Source organism: Notolepis coatsorum, assembly GCF_963971535.1.
Source record: "Notolepis coatsorum genome assembly, chromosome: 18".
Classification (NCBI taxonomy): Eukaryota; Metazoa; Chordata; class Actinopteri; order Aulopiformes; family Paralepididae; genus Notolepis; species Notolepis coatsorum.
The window spans coordinates 558,639-578,692 of NC_140182.1; the positions used below are offsets into that span (position 1 = coordinate 558,639).

General features: G+C 45.8%; 1 protein-coding gene across 1 annotated transcript in view; it reads left to right on the plus strand.

Moving 5' to 3' along the window:
* Positions 1–20,054, plus strand: part of pot1 (protection of telomeres 1 homolog) — a gene marked incomplete at its 3' end in the record, with an annotated part of 139,493 nt that overhangs the window by 12,293 nt on the left and 107,146 nt on the right. Inside the window, exons 2-3 of the mRNA XM_084334464.1 lie at positions 5,719–6,048; positions 14,811–14,883. Of these exons, the coding sequence (XP_084190590.1) occupies positions 5,734–6,048; positions 14,811–14,883 (388 nt within the window). The 5' untranslated portion in view covers positions 5,719–5,733. The remainder of the gene's footprint in view (positions 1–5,718; positions 6,049–14,810; positions 14,884–20,054) is intronic.

Sequence of the window (20,054 nt, forward strand, 5' to 3'; positions counted from 1 at the left end):
ACAGAAGTGCATTTACAACAACATATTGAGCTGGTGGTATGCACAAATTGAATAGATGAACAAAAATGACAAATTATGTGTCCTATTACTCAGCTTATCTGGCATGGTTTGTGTGAAATCAAACTGATTTGTAGCCTCGTGGATGAAATAAATAAAAATGGCAAAAAATAACAAAGTTTAACACATTAGATTATGACTTTGAATGATTAATCAGCCTAATTGAAGAAAAGGGAACTTGTATATTATGATTAAAATGAAAAATCTGAAGGCGGTTAGGTGGTCGAGCGGAGATTGCGTTCGTCACCAGCCCCGGAGCTGTGAGCTTGGTTCGCCTGTTCGAATCCAGCTCACAGCTCCGGGGTTGTCACCAGCTTGGCTGGCCGTCTGCACTGATACAATTGGCTGTATCAGAGGGTGGGAGAAGCTGGCGGGGTGGGTCCGGGTCGTTGTAAACAGCGACTCCTATAGCTCGGTCGGGGCGCCTGCTAAGCGCGGATTGGACGTGAGGGGGATAGTGTGGTCCTCCCACACGCTACGCCCTCTCAATGAGAATCCGCGCTGCCAGGTGAAAAGAAGCGGTGATTGGCTGGACGTGTGTCGGAGGAAGCACGTGGTAGCCTCCACTCTCCCAAATGATCTGACTGTGGGGGGTAAAGCGCAGCGACCAGGAAGGGACTGGGAATTGGCATACGACTAACATTGGGATGGGAGAAAATCGGAGGAAAATGGAGGGGGAAAAAGACCAATAAAAAAATAAAAATAAAATGAAAAATCTGGATTTAGGCTATAGATGGTTACATATCTTTGATACAACAAGGTAGTCAGGACATCCAAAACCCGACCTTCTTTTTTTCTGTGATTTTTCTCCCATCCCAATTTTCCTCTCGTGCCAATTCTCCCTCCCCTGTCTTGATCTTTGCTCGCATGTGCCCCCCTACTGGCTGGTTGTAGGGAGGATAGAAGCCCATCACATGCTTCCTCCGATACATGTGGAGGCAGCCAGCCACTTCTTTTCACCTGCCAGCGCAGACTCTCATTGGCGAGGAGTAACGTGTGGGAGGTCACACTGCCCCCACCATCTCCCTCCCTCGCTGTGCAGGCGCCCTGACCGACCTGTAGGAGTCGCTGTTTAAAACGACCAGATTACCACCCATCGGCTTCCCTCCCGCTGACTCTGCCAATTGAGCCAGTATGACGACCGGCCAAGCCGGAGGCACCACAGCTGGATTCAATACCAGTGTCTCTGCGGTGGTAGACAGACGCTTAGTCCGCTGCGCTACCCAGCCACCCTTGTATTGTTTATTTGTTTACTTATGTCCTAAGATGGAAAAGGCTACATTTCTGTACCATCGTGGGAGTGTAAAACCCTGGCCGCTGGCAGCGAAAGTCTATACTGTGGAGGAAATTTACTTTTCTTTTTTGGTGATGGCCAGTGCTGAGTCAAATTGAGATTGCTTTATAATATCATTGAAATGAAGACCTAGGCTGATGGCAAATTCCATTTCTTATTCCATGCGCTGAAAGTTATGCTTGGGAACAAGATGAGTGATAATGATAACACGAGTGTAGGGCTGGGCGATAAAACAATAACGATAATTATCGTGATATATTTTTCCTCGATATAAATATGAAACGTGGTCAATAATAAAGAGAAAATTATTTAATTATTTATTATTAATGCCAGTTAGAAGTGTTATTGTTATACAGTTCATGTTCTACCTCAGATTTGTGGACAGACTTGTCTTTCTTGCCTGCAACTTAAAGTAATGGCTTTGCTTGTCCAAATGACAATACTGACCAAATTGAGATACATTTCTTTCTTGTCCATTTATTTTGTTTGCTTTCTAATTTAAAATACAGTTTGAAACCGTCTGTACACGGTATGCTATGTGTGCTAATCAGACTTTAGATTTAATAAATTTTTCACTATTATTACCAGAATTGAGATTTTATTTATTTATTTTCATTGTTAACACATTGTCCGCCATGCATTGTACCCATCCTTATGCCCAGTCTGCCACGCAGTATACCCATCCTTATGCCCAGTCTGCCAGTGCTGTAACCCTATGGAGATGTTTACCTTCTTTGCAGGGCTATAACTTTTTAAATATTATAGCTATATCGACATTACTATGGCCCATTCAACATCGGGTATCTATCGTTCCGGATGTGGGAACGTTATATTTTTTCATTCATACATTGTCATGTTAATACCGTCGTGAATATAAGTATGTTTTTAAGGTTTTCTGCAGTAATTCCTAAAACGCGAGTTATAGGCCCTGACGATTATGATAGATTATCGATTGGCGTTTCTTTCCTATACACGCTATATTAAAAAATTCAAATGTATATGATCGGTATACATTATGCTTCATCATGCGTGAAGGAAAAGGGGGGGGGGTCTTTATAATTCCTTGATCGTCAGTAGTGTCTTTTTTTATTTTTGGGTTGATACGTTGATCAGATGGATTGCTGTGAAATGAATAAACAATCGGGCTGAAAATAACGCTAGATTCCTCTTACCGTTCTCCGATGAGACTGGAGGAAAAATATTCCAATTATTTGACGTCGATCTGCTAGATCCATTTCCCGTTTGTATGACTCAATAAACGCCAAAATCATATTGATTATTGCGTTTCGAAAGCGATCCCAATGCACTCGAGTGTGTATCTGGACCCACGTTACAAGGTATTACTGCCGGAGGATTCTCCCAGATGCACCGAGCGCCACTTCCGGTTTGGCTTGGAGTGTAACTCGCCCGACATCCACCAGGTGGCGGTATTGAGGCGTTGCAATATCAGAACAGGGTCCAGCTGCAGCAGCGGAGGGAGGCTGGATGAATTATGAATGCCATGGCGAAAAAAATGAAATATTGATCCCAAAAAGGAGTTAACTAGTTTCTGGCGCACAACGCATGGCAGACAATAACGAGTATACGGCGCACAATGTGTTAATGCCAGTTATAAAAGTTTTATTGTTGATGATGATGAAGACTTTATTCCAGACTCGAGGTCCATATTACACACATATACAAGACCACAACAATAATACAATAACAAAAGAAACAAGGCCAACAACATAGATTAAAATAAAGGCATCGATTCCAATGTTTCCACAAATCAGAGGAGTACCTTGTATCACTTTGTTTGACATCACTAATGGCACCTATTATCTTGTTTTTTTACTCTAATAGTCGACACATAAATTTAAACATCAGGTTCCTCAGCAGAGCATGGAAGGTGGGACATCTGTCGTCACAAACAAACGGCTGCACTAGTCCGTCTTGGGAGCTTAACCCTTTCACTGCCACACGACAGAAGGTTAACCCTTTACTATCACACAACCGACGGCGATGCTCCATCATTTGCGGAGTGTGGCAGTGAAAGGGTTAAGGAGGATCCTAAATGCATCATTATGCTACCTGCAGTATAAATCAGTACAATAGGCTCTGAACAGGCTTATTTTCACATTGTCTGTACACATATAACATGTTCGTGCAGCATATTGGCCTGTACGTACAGTCTGCAGCACTGGTGCATGTCATCAGTGATATTGTGACCCAGATATCGCACACTCTTCACCACATCTGGAGCGCAGTCAGACAGCAAGAAGGAGGGACACTTTAGTGTTAGATTAGTTTTCACTATCATAACTACACTCTTGTTAAGGGTTGAATTTGATAGCATGTTGTATACCATATACACACAGAGCAGACTTTAAGCTGTAAACCAGCACTATAGGGGGACAGTATGACTAAGTCATCAGCATAGATCAGATGGTTGATAAGGCTCTCGCCCACCATGCATCCAGTAGTGAGTTTAGTGGAGAGGTCATCCATATATACATTGAACAGGAAGGGAGACAAAACCCTGCCCTGTCTTTCTCCCATTACCCACATTAACACGAGCTGACATAAGAGTTACCCCATTTAACTTGTATCAGCTGATGGGCGTACCAGAATGCTGAAATCTAACTATAACCATAGGAACCCCTCTTTGGGACAGTTTATGGAACAGTATGTTATGATTTATTCTATCGAATGCCTTAGAGGCATCCATAAAGCATAAGCACATTGTAGAGTTCTGTCTTCTATACTTGACTACTATTTATTTTAAAGCATATATGCACATGTCTGTTCCATGTTTTCGTTTAAAGCCAAACTGATTATCACTGGTGAGAATGTACATTTCTTGTTATACAGTTCATGTTCTACCTCAGATTTGTGGTTTGTCAAGTAGGCCTAGTTTGTCATGTTCCGACAATAAAGAATATTCTGAACCACAATTAACCTTCTGGTTTCTTCAGCCTTCATTCAGCAGCAAAAATAGCCTTTAAACTTGACAGAAATTATTATTTCATGTATATCGAGATAATTATCTATATCGAGTGATATGAAAAATGTTATCGTGACTATTTTTGGCCATATCGCCCAGCCCTACAAGAGAGTATATCTGTTCCAAACTGCATGCCGTTTGACATGAGAGGAGTGTTGCTTGTAAATGTTGTGCCCAACAACATGTGCAATTAACAGGTTAGTATTATAGCGTTAAAGAGTCATTAAAGACATGGTCGTTTTGTTGCTTTAGTGACGGCTATCTTCACTGTGCTGCAAACTCTGTCCACCCCCATTGGTGATGTCAGCGTACCTGTTTAGAGATTAACCCTTTCACTACCAAATGGTTAACCCTTTCACAGCGACAATACAGAAGGTTAACCCTTTCACTGCCACACGACAAATGGTCTGTAGTGTGGTAGTGAAAGGTTAACCTCCTGTAGTGTGGTAGTGAAAGGTTAACCGTCTGTAGTGTGGTAGTGAAAGGGTTAACCTTCTGTAGTGTGGTAGTGAAAGGATAACCTTCTGTAGTGTGGTAGTGAAAGGGTTAACCTTCTGTGGTGTGGTAGTGAAAGGTCAACCTTCTGTAGGCTGGTAGTGAAAGGGTTAACCTTCTGTAGTGTGGTAGTGAAAGGTTAACCTTCTGTAGTGTGGTAGTGAAAGGTTAACCGTCTGTAGTGTGGTAGTGAAAGGTCAACCTTCTGTAGGCTGGTAGTGAAAGGGTTAACCTTCTGTAGTGTGGTAGTGAAAGGTTAACCTTCTGTATTGTGGTAGTGAAAGGTTAACCTTCTGTAGTGTGGTAGTGAAAGGTTAACCTTCTGTAGTGTGGTAGTGAAAGGTTAACCTTCTGTAGTGTGGTAGTGAAAGGTTAACCTTCTGTAGTGTGGTAGTGAAAGGTTAACCTTCTGTAGTGTGGTAGTGAAAGGTTAACCTTCTGTAGTGTGGTAGTGAACGGTTATCCTTCTGTATTGTGGTAGTGAAAGGGTTAACCTTCTGTAGTGTGATAGTGAAAGGTTATCCTTCTGTAGTGTGGTAGTGAAAGGGTTAAAGCTAGAGTGTGGGCTGATGCTGGGTTACAGCAGGTTAGAGTCACTCATTCTCCTCCAGAGCTGTATTTACAGCCGGTGCCGCTCTGCAAATTACCGCCTTTCCACCAACAGCAAACATAGTTCTAATTCTGGGCCGGTGCCGGTTGGTTCGACTTGAGAACCTTCTAAGACTCTTACACTGGGGACTCGAGACTCAACTCTACTCGATTTAGTCACTCTACTATTATTTCCCTTGCCTTCTCTCGCTGGTGGTATCCACCGTTCATATATAGTATAATGTGTTATTTGTGTCTTATTATTTTTTGTTTTTTGTTTTTGCTTATGGAACTCTCCCAGGCCCATCTTGATGTCATGCCTGTCCAGGTGGTCCAGGAGGGGGCCAACAACACCGGCCCCCAGGTCCCTGTCCAGGTGGTCCAGGAGGGGGCCAACAACACCGGCCCCCAGGTCCCTGTCCAGGTGGTCCAGGAGGGGGCCAACAACACCGGCCCCCAGGTCCCTGTCCAGGTGGTCCAGGAGGGGGCCAACAACACCGGCCCCCAGGTCCCTGTCCAGGTGGTCCAGGAGGGGGCCAACAACACCGGCCCCCAGGTCCCGGCGCATCTGACGAGGATGGCCGTCTCGCTCGTCACCATCGGCACCGACTGTACCGACAAGACCGTGAAGGTGTGTAAATTAAACACACATGACCTCTGTACCTACAAGACCGTGAAGGTGTGTAAATTAAACACACATGACCTCTGTACCTACAAGACCGTGAAGGTGTGTAAATTAAACACACATGACCTCTGTACCTACAAGACCGTGAAGGTGTGTAAATTAAACACACATGACCTCTGTACCTACAAGACCGTGAAGGTGTGTAAATTAAACACACATGACCTCTGTACCGACAAGACTGTGAAGGTGTGTAAATTAAACACACATGACCTCTGTACCGACAAGACCGTGAAGATGTGTAAATTAAACACACATGACCTCTGTACCGACAAGACCGTGAAGGTGTGTAAATTAAACACACATGACCTCTGTACCGACAAGACCGTGAAGGTGTGTAAATTAAACACACATGACCTCTGTACCGACAAGACCGTGAAGGTGTGTAAATTAAACACACATGACCTCTGTACCTACAAGACCGTGAAGGTGTGTAAATTAAACACACATGACCTCTGTACTAGAGATGTTCCGATACCATTTTTTCCTTTCCGATCCGATTCCGATACCTAAGCTTTGGGTATCGGCCGATACCGATACTTATCCGATACCAGTGCATACATAAAAAAAAAAAAAAACGATATTATATAAATTTTTTATAAATATAATTTTTTTTTTTTTTTAACAAATACTGTTTTATATATACTGTTTTTTAGTCATAACTAGAAAGTAATGGTATTTATTCAACAACAGGTGATTGTATAGATTTGTATTAGTATCATTAATCAATGAGTATGGGGCTTCAGCACTGCAGATATACCCTACTCCAATGATCCACACGGACATTATACGTTGCTGCACTCGCTACCCACTGGCTCTGCAGATATACCCTACTCAGTCTGTCTACAAGGCTCCGTTCAGTAGCAGTCGGATCTGTTTTGATTTTTGCACAATAAATATTCAACATTCTCTTTTGAGACTCCGCCTCAGACTCTTATCATTTGGCACTAAAAGCTAAACATTGTCGCCGATATGGCTGTCCGCAACATGTCATTAATTGTGTATGCGACGTGCAATTGTGCAATGACGACGTTACCGTTAGCTAGCATGAGCTACCGGTATATGGGAAGACCATAGAAGACTGTAACGTTACTGGTGACATTGTGATTTAACTTGGAATACTCCTTTGCCAACTTGCTGTACTTTGCTTGCAGGTCTGCAGCCATTATTGCTGGATTATATGAATAGCCCCAACTTTAGCCAAGGTAATGTTAAAGCTAGCTTTCGGTTAGCCGTTCAATGCTAATAACACCAGCCACCAAGCGAACCCATGAGCTCGCCGTCAACACCGCTCTGTCGGGACGATGACATTTAAGAAAGTATCTGCTGTTAAAATGACAAATGGCATTGACACTTTAATCGATTAAGCACACGTTTGTTTTATAATGCTTACTCAACAGACCACAGTGTTGTTGATAAATTACGTCATATGGTATCGGAGCGCAGCATTAGAGGGTACTCGCCGATACCGATACCAGCATTTTAGCCAGTATCGGCGGCTTTTCCGATACCAGTATCGGTATCGGAACAACTCTACTCTGTACCTACAAGACCGTGAAGGTGTGTAAATTAAACACACATGACCTCTGTACCTACAAGACCGTGAAGGTGTGTAAATTAAACACACATGACCTCTGTACCTACAAGACCGTGAAGGTGTGTAAATTAAACACACATGACCTCTGTACCGACAAGGCCGTGAAGGTGTGTAAATTAAACACACATGACCTCTGTACCGACAAGACCGTGAAGGTGTGTAAATTAAACACACATGACCTCTGTACCGACAAGACCGTGAAGGTGTGTAAATTAAACACACATGACCTCTGTACCTACAAGACTGTGAAGGTGTGTAAATTAAACACACATGACCTCTGTACCTACAAGACTGAAGGTGTGTAAATTAAACACACATGACCTCTGTACCTACAAGACCGTGAAGGTGTGTAAATTAAACACACATGACCTCTGTACCGACAAGACCGTGAAGGTGTGTAAATTAAACACACATGACCTCTGTACCTACAAGACCGTGAAGGTGTGTAAATTAAACACACATGACCTCTGTACCGACAAGACTGTGAAGGTGTGTAAATTAAACACACATGACCTCTGTACCGACAAGACCGTGAAGGTGTGTAAATTAAACACACATGACCTCTGTACCGACAAGACTGTGAAGGTGTGTAAATTAAACACACATGACCTCTGTACCGACAAGACTGTGAAGGTGTGTAAATTAAACACACATGACCTCTGTACCTACAAGACTGAAGGTGTGTAAATTAAACACGCATGACCTCTGTACCGACAAGACTGAAGGTGTGTAAATTAAACACACACACATGACCTCTGTACCGACAAGACTGTGAAGGTGTGTAAATTAAACACGCATGTACCTCTGTACCTACAAGACTGAAGGTGTGTAAATTAAACACACACATGTACCTACAAGACCAACTCGAGTGTCTTACTTTTCGGAAAGTTTCACCGCACCGTTTGGCTACAAATCGACTTTAAACGGGAACATTTCGGTCCCATTGGGAATGCATTGCAAGTTAGAGTGTAGGAGGTGAAATAATTTTCTTTCCACCACCTTGGGTAAATTGCGACGGTGATCTCAATTTTGGACGTAGATATAAAAACAACGCATCAAAACGATGACACGGCTGTTGTCTCGCTCACAAAAGAAAAATAAATTGAATTGGACATTTTTATTTCAACTTATGACCATTTGTTTGAAGGTTATCCTCCCCATAGACACCAATGGGTTTCCACTCTAAGAACAAGCTGATTTTTTTAGCTTTTCCCCCCTTGTGTTATGCTCGCCACCAAGGCCACAACCCTTCATTGGGATCCTCAGGTGATCATGTGAAAGTGACGACGCTTAATCTCTTATCGTTTTCTTTTAATCATCGTGAGAATTAGGCCTGCCGCGATAAGCAATAAATCGATTAATTGCTGCGATAATTAAAATGAATGCAATGATTTTGACGGGCGCGATTAATTGCTATTTGCGCGTTTGTTTTAATGAGGCGGAACCAGTGCCGCTTGTCAGTCACTGTCCGTGTTGGGAGGCGGGTCGCTGACGTTACTAGAGTACAGCACGGGAGCCCCGTGGGGCAACGCCACAGCTTAACTACATTTCTCAATAGTGTGGCTCCTTTTAACCAAGTAGCATTATTTGTAGTGTAACGTTAGCTATTTTTAGACCCAAGTAGTTACTCGCTACTGCCCGGAGAAACTGGACTGCTAAATAAAGATGAAAGATAGAGCTTTGATTCTCATTCCATGCTAACAACATTAGCTAACAAACGAAATACAACGTATAGCATAGCTACAAGTACAACACAGAATAACGTTAATACAATTACATGCATCATTGTTTACAATGAACGGGTGGGGCTGGTCAAAGGACTGGACACGGGGACAAGTTAAACACGAATTAATTTATTATAACACTCCGGTAGTTTCAAGTCGTGCTGCAGTGCCTACGCACCACAGCTATTCTATTATATACTGCTTTGACGCTTCCTCCTCATCGTTGATTGCCTGTAGTAGCTGCATCTAACGTTAGTAGCTAACGTTAAAACTAACCTAAAGTTAGTTGTTCACCAACAATCTCAACATTTGTTATTAGCTCAAAAACAACCGGACGAGACATGTTGTCGGCTCATATGTTCTGCTTAGGATAATCGCAACAATACTTCCGGTCCGGTCGGTGGGCTTCAAAATAAAAGTCTAAAACCGGAAAAGACGGAGCGGTGGGCTTCAAAATAAAAGTTTTGGGAAATAAATTTCTCAAAAAAAATTCTCTAACCGGTCGCAATAATATCGATTATCGCGATATTTTCGGGGGCAATTAATCGCCCAGCAAAATGTGTTATCGTGGCAGGCCTAGTGAGAATGAAGTCATGCGTCTGCCCTCATTGAAATACATTATGTCACAAAGTGCAGTGTCATTGTTGCTGATTGCATCAGCCTAATTAGTGGTCAGGTGTATGTGGCTCATGGCTCAAAGGAAGCTGTCAATCAACTCAGTACAGCTGACCTGGCAATGACCTCGCATGGAGTTAACCCTTCATCGCCCCTCTGTGTAGCAGTACTGAATTGATTGACAGCGCCGTCTGTCTTGCGGGTTGTGTCATTGTACTCAGTAGGGATGTCCTCTTTCATTGAGGACCCTGTCCCTGGTTACCCTGTCCCTGGTTACCCTGTCCCTGTCCCTGGTTACCCTGACCCTGTCCCTGGTTACCCTGACCCTGTCCCTGGTTACCCTGTCCCTGGTTACCCTGTCCCTGGTTACCCTGACCCTGTCCCTGGTTACCCTGTCCCTGTCCCTGTCCCTGGTTACCCTGTCCCTGGTTACCCTGTCCCTGGTTACCCTGTCCCTGGTTACCCTGTCCCTGGTTACCCTGTCCCTGGTTACCCTGACCCTGTCCCTGGTTACCCTGACCCTGTCCCTGGTTACCCTGACCCTGGTTACCCTGTCCCTGGTTACACTGTCCCTGGTTACTCTGACCCTGTCCCTGGTTACCCTGTCCCTGGTTACCCTGACCCTGTCCCTGGTTACCCTGTCCCTGGTTACCCTGACCCTGTCCCTGGTTACACTGTCCCTGGTTACTCTGACCCTGTCCCTGGTTACCCTGTCCCTGGTTACCCTGTCCCTGGTTACACTGTCCCTGTCCCTGGTTACCCTGTCCCTGGTTACCCTGTCCCTGGTTACCCTGTCCCTGGTTACCCTGTCCCTGGTTACCCTGTCCCTGGTTACCCTGTCCCTGGTTACCCTGTCCCTGGTTACACTGTCCCTGTCCCTGGTTACCCTGTCCCTGGTTACACTGTCCCTGTCCCTGGTTACCCTGTCCCTGGTTACCCTGTCCCTGGTGACCCTGTCCCTGGTGACCCTGTCCCTGGTTACCCTGTCCCTGGTTACCCTGTCCCTGGTTACCCTGTCCCTGGTTACACTGTCCCTGGTTACCCTGTCCCTGGTTACCCTGTCCCTGTCCCTGGTTACCCTGTCCCTGGTTACCCTGACCCTGTCCCTGGTTACCCTGTCCCTGGTTACCCTGTCCCTGGTTACACTGACCCTGTCCCTGGTTACACTGTCCCTGGTTACCCTGTCCCTGGTTACCCTGTCCCTGGTTACACTGACCCTGTCCCTGGTTACACTGTCCCTGGTTACCCTGTCCCTGGTTACACTGACCCTGTCCCTGGTTACACTGTCCCTGGTTACACTGTCCCTGGTTACACTGACCCTGGTTACACTGACCCTGGTGACCCTGTCCCTGGTTACACTGACCCTGGTTACCCTGTCCCTGGTTACACTGTCCCTGGTTACCCTGTCCCTGGTTACACTGTCCCTGGTTACACTGTCCCTGGTTACCCTGTCCCTGGTTACACTGTCCCTGGTTACACTGTCCCTGGTTACCCTGTCCCTGGTTACACTGTCCCTGGTTACACTGACCCTGTCCCTGGTTACACTGACCCTGTCCCTGGTTACCCTGACCCTGTCCCTGGTTACACTGACCCTGTCCCTGGTTACACTGACCCTGTCCCTGGTTACACTGACCCTGTCCCTGGTTACACTGACCCTGGTTACCCTGTCCCTGGTTACACTGTCCCTGGTTACTCTGACCCTGGTTACCCTGTCCCTGGTTACCCTGTCCCTGGTTACCCTGACCCTGTCCCTGGTTACCCTGACCCTGTCCCTGGTTACCCTGTCCCTGGTTACCCTGACCCTGTCCCTGGTTACACTGACCCTGTCCCTGGTTACCCTGACCCTGGTTACCCTGTCCCTGGTTACACTGACCCTGTCCCTGGTTACCCTGACCCTGTCCCTGGTTACACTGACCCTGTCCCTGGTTACCCTGACCCTGTCCCTGGTTACACTGACCCTGTCCCTGGTTACACTGACCCTGTCCCTGGTTACCCTGTCCCTGGTTACCCTGTCCCTGGTTACACTGACCCTGGTTACACTGACCCTGTCCCTGGTTACCCTGTCCCTGGTTACACTGACCCTGGTTACACTGACCCTGTCCCTGGTTACACTGACCCTGGTTACCCTGACCCTGTCCCTGGTTACACTGACCCTGGTTACCCTGTCCCTGGTTACACTGACCCTGTCCCTGGTTACACTGACCCTGGTTACACTGTCCCTGGTTACCCTGTCCCTGGTTACACTGACCCTGTCCCTGGTTACCCTGTCCCTGGTTACACTGACCCTGTCCCTGGTTACACTGACCCTGGTTACACTGTCCCTGGTTACCCTGTCCCTGGTTACACTGACCCTGTCCCTGGTTACACTGACCCTGGTTACACTGACCCTGGTTACCCTGACCCTGTCCCTGCAGGGCTGTACGCTAAGCTTTTTCACTAGGGGCACACTTGCCCCTAAATGAGAAATTTAGGGGCAAACAATATTTTTTAGGGGCAAATTTTTAAATAACTATTTTACCATTATAGTAGGGCTGGGCGATATGGCCTCTAAATGATATCGCAATATTTTGACATTTCCTCTAAAGCACTTAAAAATGCTTGATTTAACCCTTTGATGCATACAGTCACGCCAATATGATGATTATAATAAGTCCCTGCAACATATGTTTGCATTATTAAACCATGAAGATGCTTTAAAAAATAATTTAATGAAAATGTACTAAGAGTAGTCTACTGACACACTAATAAAAATAATTATTTACATCTAAGACAATTTATATAAAAACTCGTGGGTGCCTTTTACACAGTACTGTGTTTTCTATCCACTTTAGCCAAACACACACACACACACACACACATATATATACACACACACTACTGTGAGAAAATAATAATCACACAGACTTAATGATTTTAGAATATTTCAGATAATGAAATTAAATGTTTATCATCAACTATCCAGTTAGTATTTATACTGTGTAACATTTGGCTACTTTAAATTATTGAATGTAGAGGGAGAGAGGGAGAGAGAGGGAGGGAGAGGGAGGGAGAGAGAGGGAGAGAGAGGGAGGGAGAGGGAGAGGGAGAGAGAGAGAGAGAGAGGGAGAGAGAGGGAGAGACTTCGCGTTTTGATAGTCTAAGCTGCCGTAGGTGATGACGTCACTCTCGAATGTAAACAGGAAGAGATGGAGACACACGGAGATGGGAATTCAATGATATACAGAAATGAATAACCAATAAATATGAAGTTATGTTTAAACTTCTGTTGTCAAGCGTTGTATATATATAATATAACCCACCCCCTTTCCTCACGAATGGAACTAGTCTTGTGGAGTCCGCTTTGACCGTTTTCCAGGGTTAGCAGAGATCGCTAGTTAGCTTAGCATAATCCTAATGGAGACCTTGGTTAGAAGCTACCGTTAGCTCATTGCTCGTGTCAATTAAATTGCATGTTATTAAAGGTCCGCGCTGGTCTGTCTAATGAAATTACAACCGCAACATTATATTGCACTGTACAGCCCTGGTTGTAGGCTAATGTTTTACTACAATTTGTATGGATTAATTTAGGAGTGAAATGCGAATGAAGGGTTGAAATTACCACTCGCAAGCTTGCCCCCAGATATTATTTTAAACTCGCACAGACCAAATTAGGGGGCAATTTGCGATCATATCATCGCAGTGTACAGGCCTGCCCTGGTTACCCTGTCCCTGGTTACACTGACCCTGTCCCTGGTTACCCTGTCCCTGGTTACACTGGTTACCCTGTCCCTGGTTACACTGGTTACCCTGTCCCTGGTTACACTGTCCCTGGTTACACTGGTTACCCTGTCCCTGGTTACACTGGTTACCCTGTCCCTGGTTACCCTGTCCCTGGTTACACTGTCCCTGGTGACCCTGTCCCTGGTTACCCTGTCCCTGGTTACCCTGTCCCTGGTTACCCTGTCCCTGGTTACACTGGTTACCCTGTCCCTGGTTACCCTGTCCCTGGTTACACTGTCCCTGGTTACCCTGTCCCTGGTTACCCTGTCCCTGTCCCTGGTTACCCTGTCCCTGGTTACCCTGTCCCTGGTTACACTGACCCTGGTTACCCTGTCCCTGGTTACCCTGTCCCTGGTGACCCTGTCCCTGGTTACACTGTCCCTGGTGACCCTGTCCCTGGTGACCCTGTCCCTGGTTACCCTGTCCCTGGTTACCCTGTCCCTGGTTACACTGTCCCTGGTTACCCTGTCCCTGGTTACCCTGTCCCTGGTTACCCTGTCCCTGGTTACACTGTCCCTGGTTACCCTGTCCCTGGTTACACTGTCCCTGGTTACACTGACCCTGGTTACACTGTCCCTGGTTACACTGACCCTGGTTACCCTGTCCCTGGTTACACTGTCCCTGGTTACACTGACCCTGGTTACACTGACCCTGGTTACCCTGACCCTGGTTACACTGTCCCTGGTTACCCTGTCCCTGGTTACACTGACCCTGGTTACCCTGACCCTGGTTACACTGACCCTGTCCCTGGTTACCCTGTCCCTGGTTACCGTGTCCCTGTCCCTGGTTACCCTGTCCCTGGTTACCCTGTCCCTGGTTACCCTGTCCCTGGTTACCCTCTCCCTGGTTACACTGTCCCTGTCCCTGGTTACCCTGTCCCTGGTTACCCTGTCCCTGGTTACCCTCTCCCTGGTTACACTGACCCTGTCCCTGGTTACCCTCTCCCTGGTTACACTGACCCTGTCCCTGGTTACCCTGACCCTTCTAACGCTCCCTCTCCTTCCCTCTGCTCCCAGGGCACCGTGGTCCAGAAGGGTCCTCTGGTGGCGCTGGACGAGGACGACTTCATCCTGAAGACTGTGATTAAAGGTACGGCACTGGTGTGTAAAGATACAGAGGACCAGGTGAGTAAAGATACAGAGGTCCAGGTGAGTAAAGATACAGAGGACCAGGTGAGTAAAGATACAGAGGACCAGGTGACCAGGTGAGTAAAGATACAGAGGACCAGGTGAGTAAAGATACAGAGGTCCAGGTGAGTAAAGATACAGAGGACCAGGTGAGTAAAGATACAGAGGACCAGGTGACCAGGTGAGTAAAGATACAGAGGACCAGGTGAGTAAAGATACAGAGGACCAGGTGAGTAAAGATACAGAGGACCAGGTGAGTAAAGATACAGAGGACCAGGTGAGTAAAGATACAGAGGACCAGGTGAGTAAAGATACAGAGGTCCAGGTGAGTAAAGATACAGAGGACCAGGTGAGTAAAGATACAGAGGACCAGGTGAGTAAAGATACAGAGGACCAGGTGTGTAAAGATACAGAGGACCAGGTGACCAGGTGTGTAAAGATACAGAGGACCAGGTGACCAGGTGTGTAAAGATACAGAGGACCAGGTGACCAGGTGTGTAAAGATACAGAGGACCAGGTGACCAGGTGTGTAAAGATACAGAGGACCAGGTGTGTAAAGATACAGAGGACCAGTTGTGTAAAGATACAGAGGAACAGGTGACCAGGTGAGTAAAGATACAGAGGACCAGGTGACCAGGTGAGTAAAGATACAGAGGACCAGGTGACCAGGTGTGTAAAGATACAGAGGACCAGGTGTGTAAAGATACAGAGGACCAGGTGACCAGGTGAGTAAAGATACAGAGGACCAGGTGACCAGGTGAGTAAAGATACAGAGGACCAGGTGACTGAGAGGGGGTCACAGTGTAGAAGATGGGTTGGGGTCAGCTGGAGGGGGGGGGTCACAGTGTAGAAGATGGGTCAGCTGGAGGGGGGGGGGGGGGGGTCACAGTGTAGAAGATGGGTCAGCTGGAAGGAGGAAAATGGCTCCTCTTCTTGTCGTCTGGAATAATTGTATTATTTCTGCAATACAACAATTGTCCGTCGTCAAGACAACTCTGGGTCCAATTCTGCCGATCCAGTTTTCCACTTGTCATGCTCTCTGCTGACGATAACCTCGTGAAGAGGACTAACTATTATATGAAACAAATAGTTTCACAGAGAAGCATAGTGATGGGTTATTATTGTTTTCAGAAGAACATTCTCCAGTGGATGCTTACTGTAATATACAATTCACAAATGACGAATGGCTTGTTTGTGCCAACAAGCCATTACAAAGCAAATGATTGATGCACTGTACCGTCTAGTCCTGCAAATCAATGTGGGCACCCACCCCGCACTTGGTTTTCATTGTCATTTTCAAACCTTTTTTAATTTTTATCCACTTTTTCTCCCATCCCAATTTTGTGTTTCCAATTCTCCCCTCCCCTCTCTTGAATGTTGCTCAACTATGCCCCCCACTGGTCGGTTGTAGGGAGGATAGAAGCCTTGCATCACGTGTCCCCTCCGGTACACGAGGAGGCAGCCTGTCACATCTTTTCACCTGCCAGCGCGGACTCTCAGTGGCGAGGAGTAACGTGTGGGAGGCTCACGCTGCCCCCGATACTTCCTGTCTCTGCTGTGCAGGCGTCCCAACCGACCTGTAGGAGTCGCTGTCCACAACGTCTAATCCCCACCCATCGACTTCCACCCTGCTGACTCTGCCAATTGAGATAGTATGACGGCCGGCCCAAGCCGGAGGCAATGCTGACACCCGGATTTGAGACCGGAGTCTCTTGCATTGGTGACGAGCGCAATCTCCGCGGCGCTAATGATGGAGCATCGCCGTCGGTTGTGTGATAGTAAAGGGCTAACCTTCTGTATTGTCACAGTGAAAGGGTTAACCGGCTGTCATGTGGCAGTGAAAGGGTTAAACTTTGCAACAGAGGGGAGAATCTCAAGTGGACTGTTGGAGTTCATTCCATGAGCTAGAGGCATCATAGCTGCAGATTTACCCTGTGCAGAGAGACCTCAGAGAGGCATCATAGCTGCAGATCTACCCTGTGCAGAGAGACTCGGAGGACTCATCATTAGTGATGAATCTGAGGGCAGAGTGATAGACTGAGTCCAGGGATTTGAGGGTTGAGGCCGCAGCATGTCTACTTGTTTAAATTACATCCCCACAGTCCAAGACTGAGAGCAGCTTTGACAACTCTCTCCCTGCTAATCAAAGGAAAGCTGCTTCTGCTTCTGCATAGGAAGCCAATATCCTGTCGTAACTTGGAGGCAAAGTTGTCCACATGGAATTTAAATGTAAATTTCTCATCGAGCCGTCGTATTAAATATTTCTGGCTCTAGATTTTAGCATGTAGTCGAGAAACAAATGCTTGAATAAAACCATTGTGTTTTGGCTGTGAGCCTTCATCTCGATTACACAACAATGACAACTAATAGATTGATAGTCCTACAAGACCTTAGACTAATTAACGGAAGGCACCGCTACAAAATAGTCTAATTAAAGGAAACTCCACCCAAAACAATAAACTATTGTCTTGAGAGTTGAGTTAAAGCCCAACCTCCAGGTTAAACCCTACTGATCAATTATGGGTAGTTTACATCATTGGTATATAATTTCATTATTTATTTTTTTCCATTTGACACCGGAAATGCCACTCTGAAAGAGTTAAAAAGGTCCACGCACGAATAACATGCACGCGCTAATCAAAAAAGCTTATCAAACGCCGACGTCACTACAGGTGCATATTAATGAGCCGAATCTAAAAGCTAGCACGGCCGTGACGTCACTTCAGGAAATGCCTTGCTCGTCCGGGTCATAGTACTAGTTCAATGGTGGCCCACTCGGTGCATCACAGTTAGCCTATATAGCTCCGCCTGCTGCCTACAGTTGGGACCACTACACTGACGTTAGCCTATGGTTCTCTCCTCTTTGTGTGCCCCTGTCCTCGCGCGTGTCCTGCGGAGGAGCTTGTGGACGGGACAACAGCGGCGGCCGTTGTTAGCTCATAGCTATCGTGTACCACTAGCCTTTACGGGCTCGAACACCCTACAGGCTGCCACCATTGTCACCGTTGTCGCGTCCATGGCCCCCCGGCAGGGTACCCGTGGGGACGGGGTGTACAGAGAGGAGAGAACCATTTTGGGTCGGCCGTTCATGCCGGCCAGCGAGCCGGATGTCGGGATATTGTTAGCACAATAGCTACCAAGCTAAGCTATGTTAGCTACTAACGTTATAAACACTATGTGTACAACGACACAATGATTTACATTATTACAAATATGGTAACGTGGTTGTGGCTTTAGAGATGGGTGGCTATAATCACGGAGCAATAGTGTTAGGTGAAACAGATACATTTTCATTCGGCTAGTAGTAGCAAGCATATATCAGTGCCTGCCACTAGCTGTGTGTGACTCTCAGCGCCCCCTGGTGAGCCCCCTGGTGCCCTGCACCTGTTGTGACGATCATTTCGATTACACACGCACGTTATGAACCATTGATTAAAATATGCACGTGCGTGGTGATTGTGTTGGGCAGACAAAATGTTTGATAAAAACGCTAAAACTGGGTCAATTTCAATACTTTTTTTTCCCATTCTTCATGAAAGTCACTGTTGGCCTAGTCCACATTGTTTATTGAACAAAAATACAACGTGAAGGTTGACCTTTAAAGGGTTTAGATGTGTGATGTTTGTATGATGTTTAATATTCCAGGAAGCGATACAGTTTGATGAGTTTAATGATAATGATGATGGAAAAAATATATATAAAGTCTTTTGCATATGTCTTTCTAGGAATACCTTGATCATTTAAAATTTCACTGAGATGTATATATTACTTTCTGGAATAATATACATTATAATGTCTTTAACTCGATCCAAATTAATTAGTACAAGACTTTTTCATTTTTGAGTGTCCCTTTATGCCTCGGGTGAACAAAGTGTCACTGAACAGAAATGGCAACACGGTGTGATGCGTTTCAGGATTCATCAAAGTTATGTTATCAATCTTTGGACATTATTTTTGAAGACTGAAAGCTGGGAGCCAATAGAAAGCCATCCCTCAACTGTTTTCAGATTTCAAAGATATCACGCTATAGGATTTATGACATTGCATTAACTTTGACATGGCGAATCCTTAAAGTTGACATGCATTATAAATCTCTTTTTTCAGTGTCTAGCATTGTATTATAGTAATAGGAGTTAGTATCAATGTGTTTGTGTCTCTAAATACCATATTGGTGGATTGCCGTCATTCAGGTAATTCATTTCCTGGTCTATTTTAATCAGGTCGTTCTGATTTGACTTGCATGGTGACGTCACGTGGTGAGGATGGAGCGGATAGTGATCCGATTGGCTCTGTGGTTGTAGCACACCAAACGGGGTTTGACAGAGAGCGAGCGAGAGAGAGGGAGAATCAGATGGACCCTCGCGACAGAGCACACATACACACACACGCGTCGTGCTGTCGTCTCTCGGTCTGTCTCTCTCGGTCTGTCTCTCTCTACCCCTCTATCTCTCTCGATTCGGGAGCATGAAACTAACGCCCCGTCTATAGCAGCGCACGGCACAGTGTAAGACTTCCTCAAACGGGAGAGGGAGAGAGAGAAGGTTTACACAGTTCTCGCTCTCTCTCTCTCTCTCTCACGGACGGACGGACGGACTGACGTCACTGAAAGTGCTTATTGGCGGAGCCCAGCCAATAACAGGCTGAAATCTTGAGGCTGGAAAATTATGCTTTTGAGTACTCAATTAGAAATATATAAAACAATAATTTATTTTTAAATAAACCTTACAGATGTCTTCCATAGACTCACAGGAATTGTGTAAAGTTGCCCTAATAGTTCTATGAATAGCAATGCAGGTCCCCTTTAAATCCGGACTTCATAAACCATATGTGCACAACATTGCTATTTCCAATCCCTAGTTCTGACACACACACACACACACACACACACACACACACACACACACACGCATTCAATTAAATTCAAACCCTTATTTATTCTCAAAAGAGTCATTGAGGTCTTCACTCATTTCCAACGACATTTGACAAGATAAAACATGTCAAAACACAAATAGAAACAAAGGGAAAAACTGTAGACGAGCGTTTAGGGGCGACAGTGGCTCGGTAGGTAGAGCAGTCGTCTGGTTATCCGGAGGTTCCCGGTTTGATTCCCGGGCAGCGTGTCGAAGTGTCCTT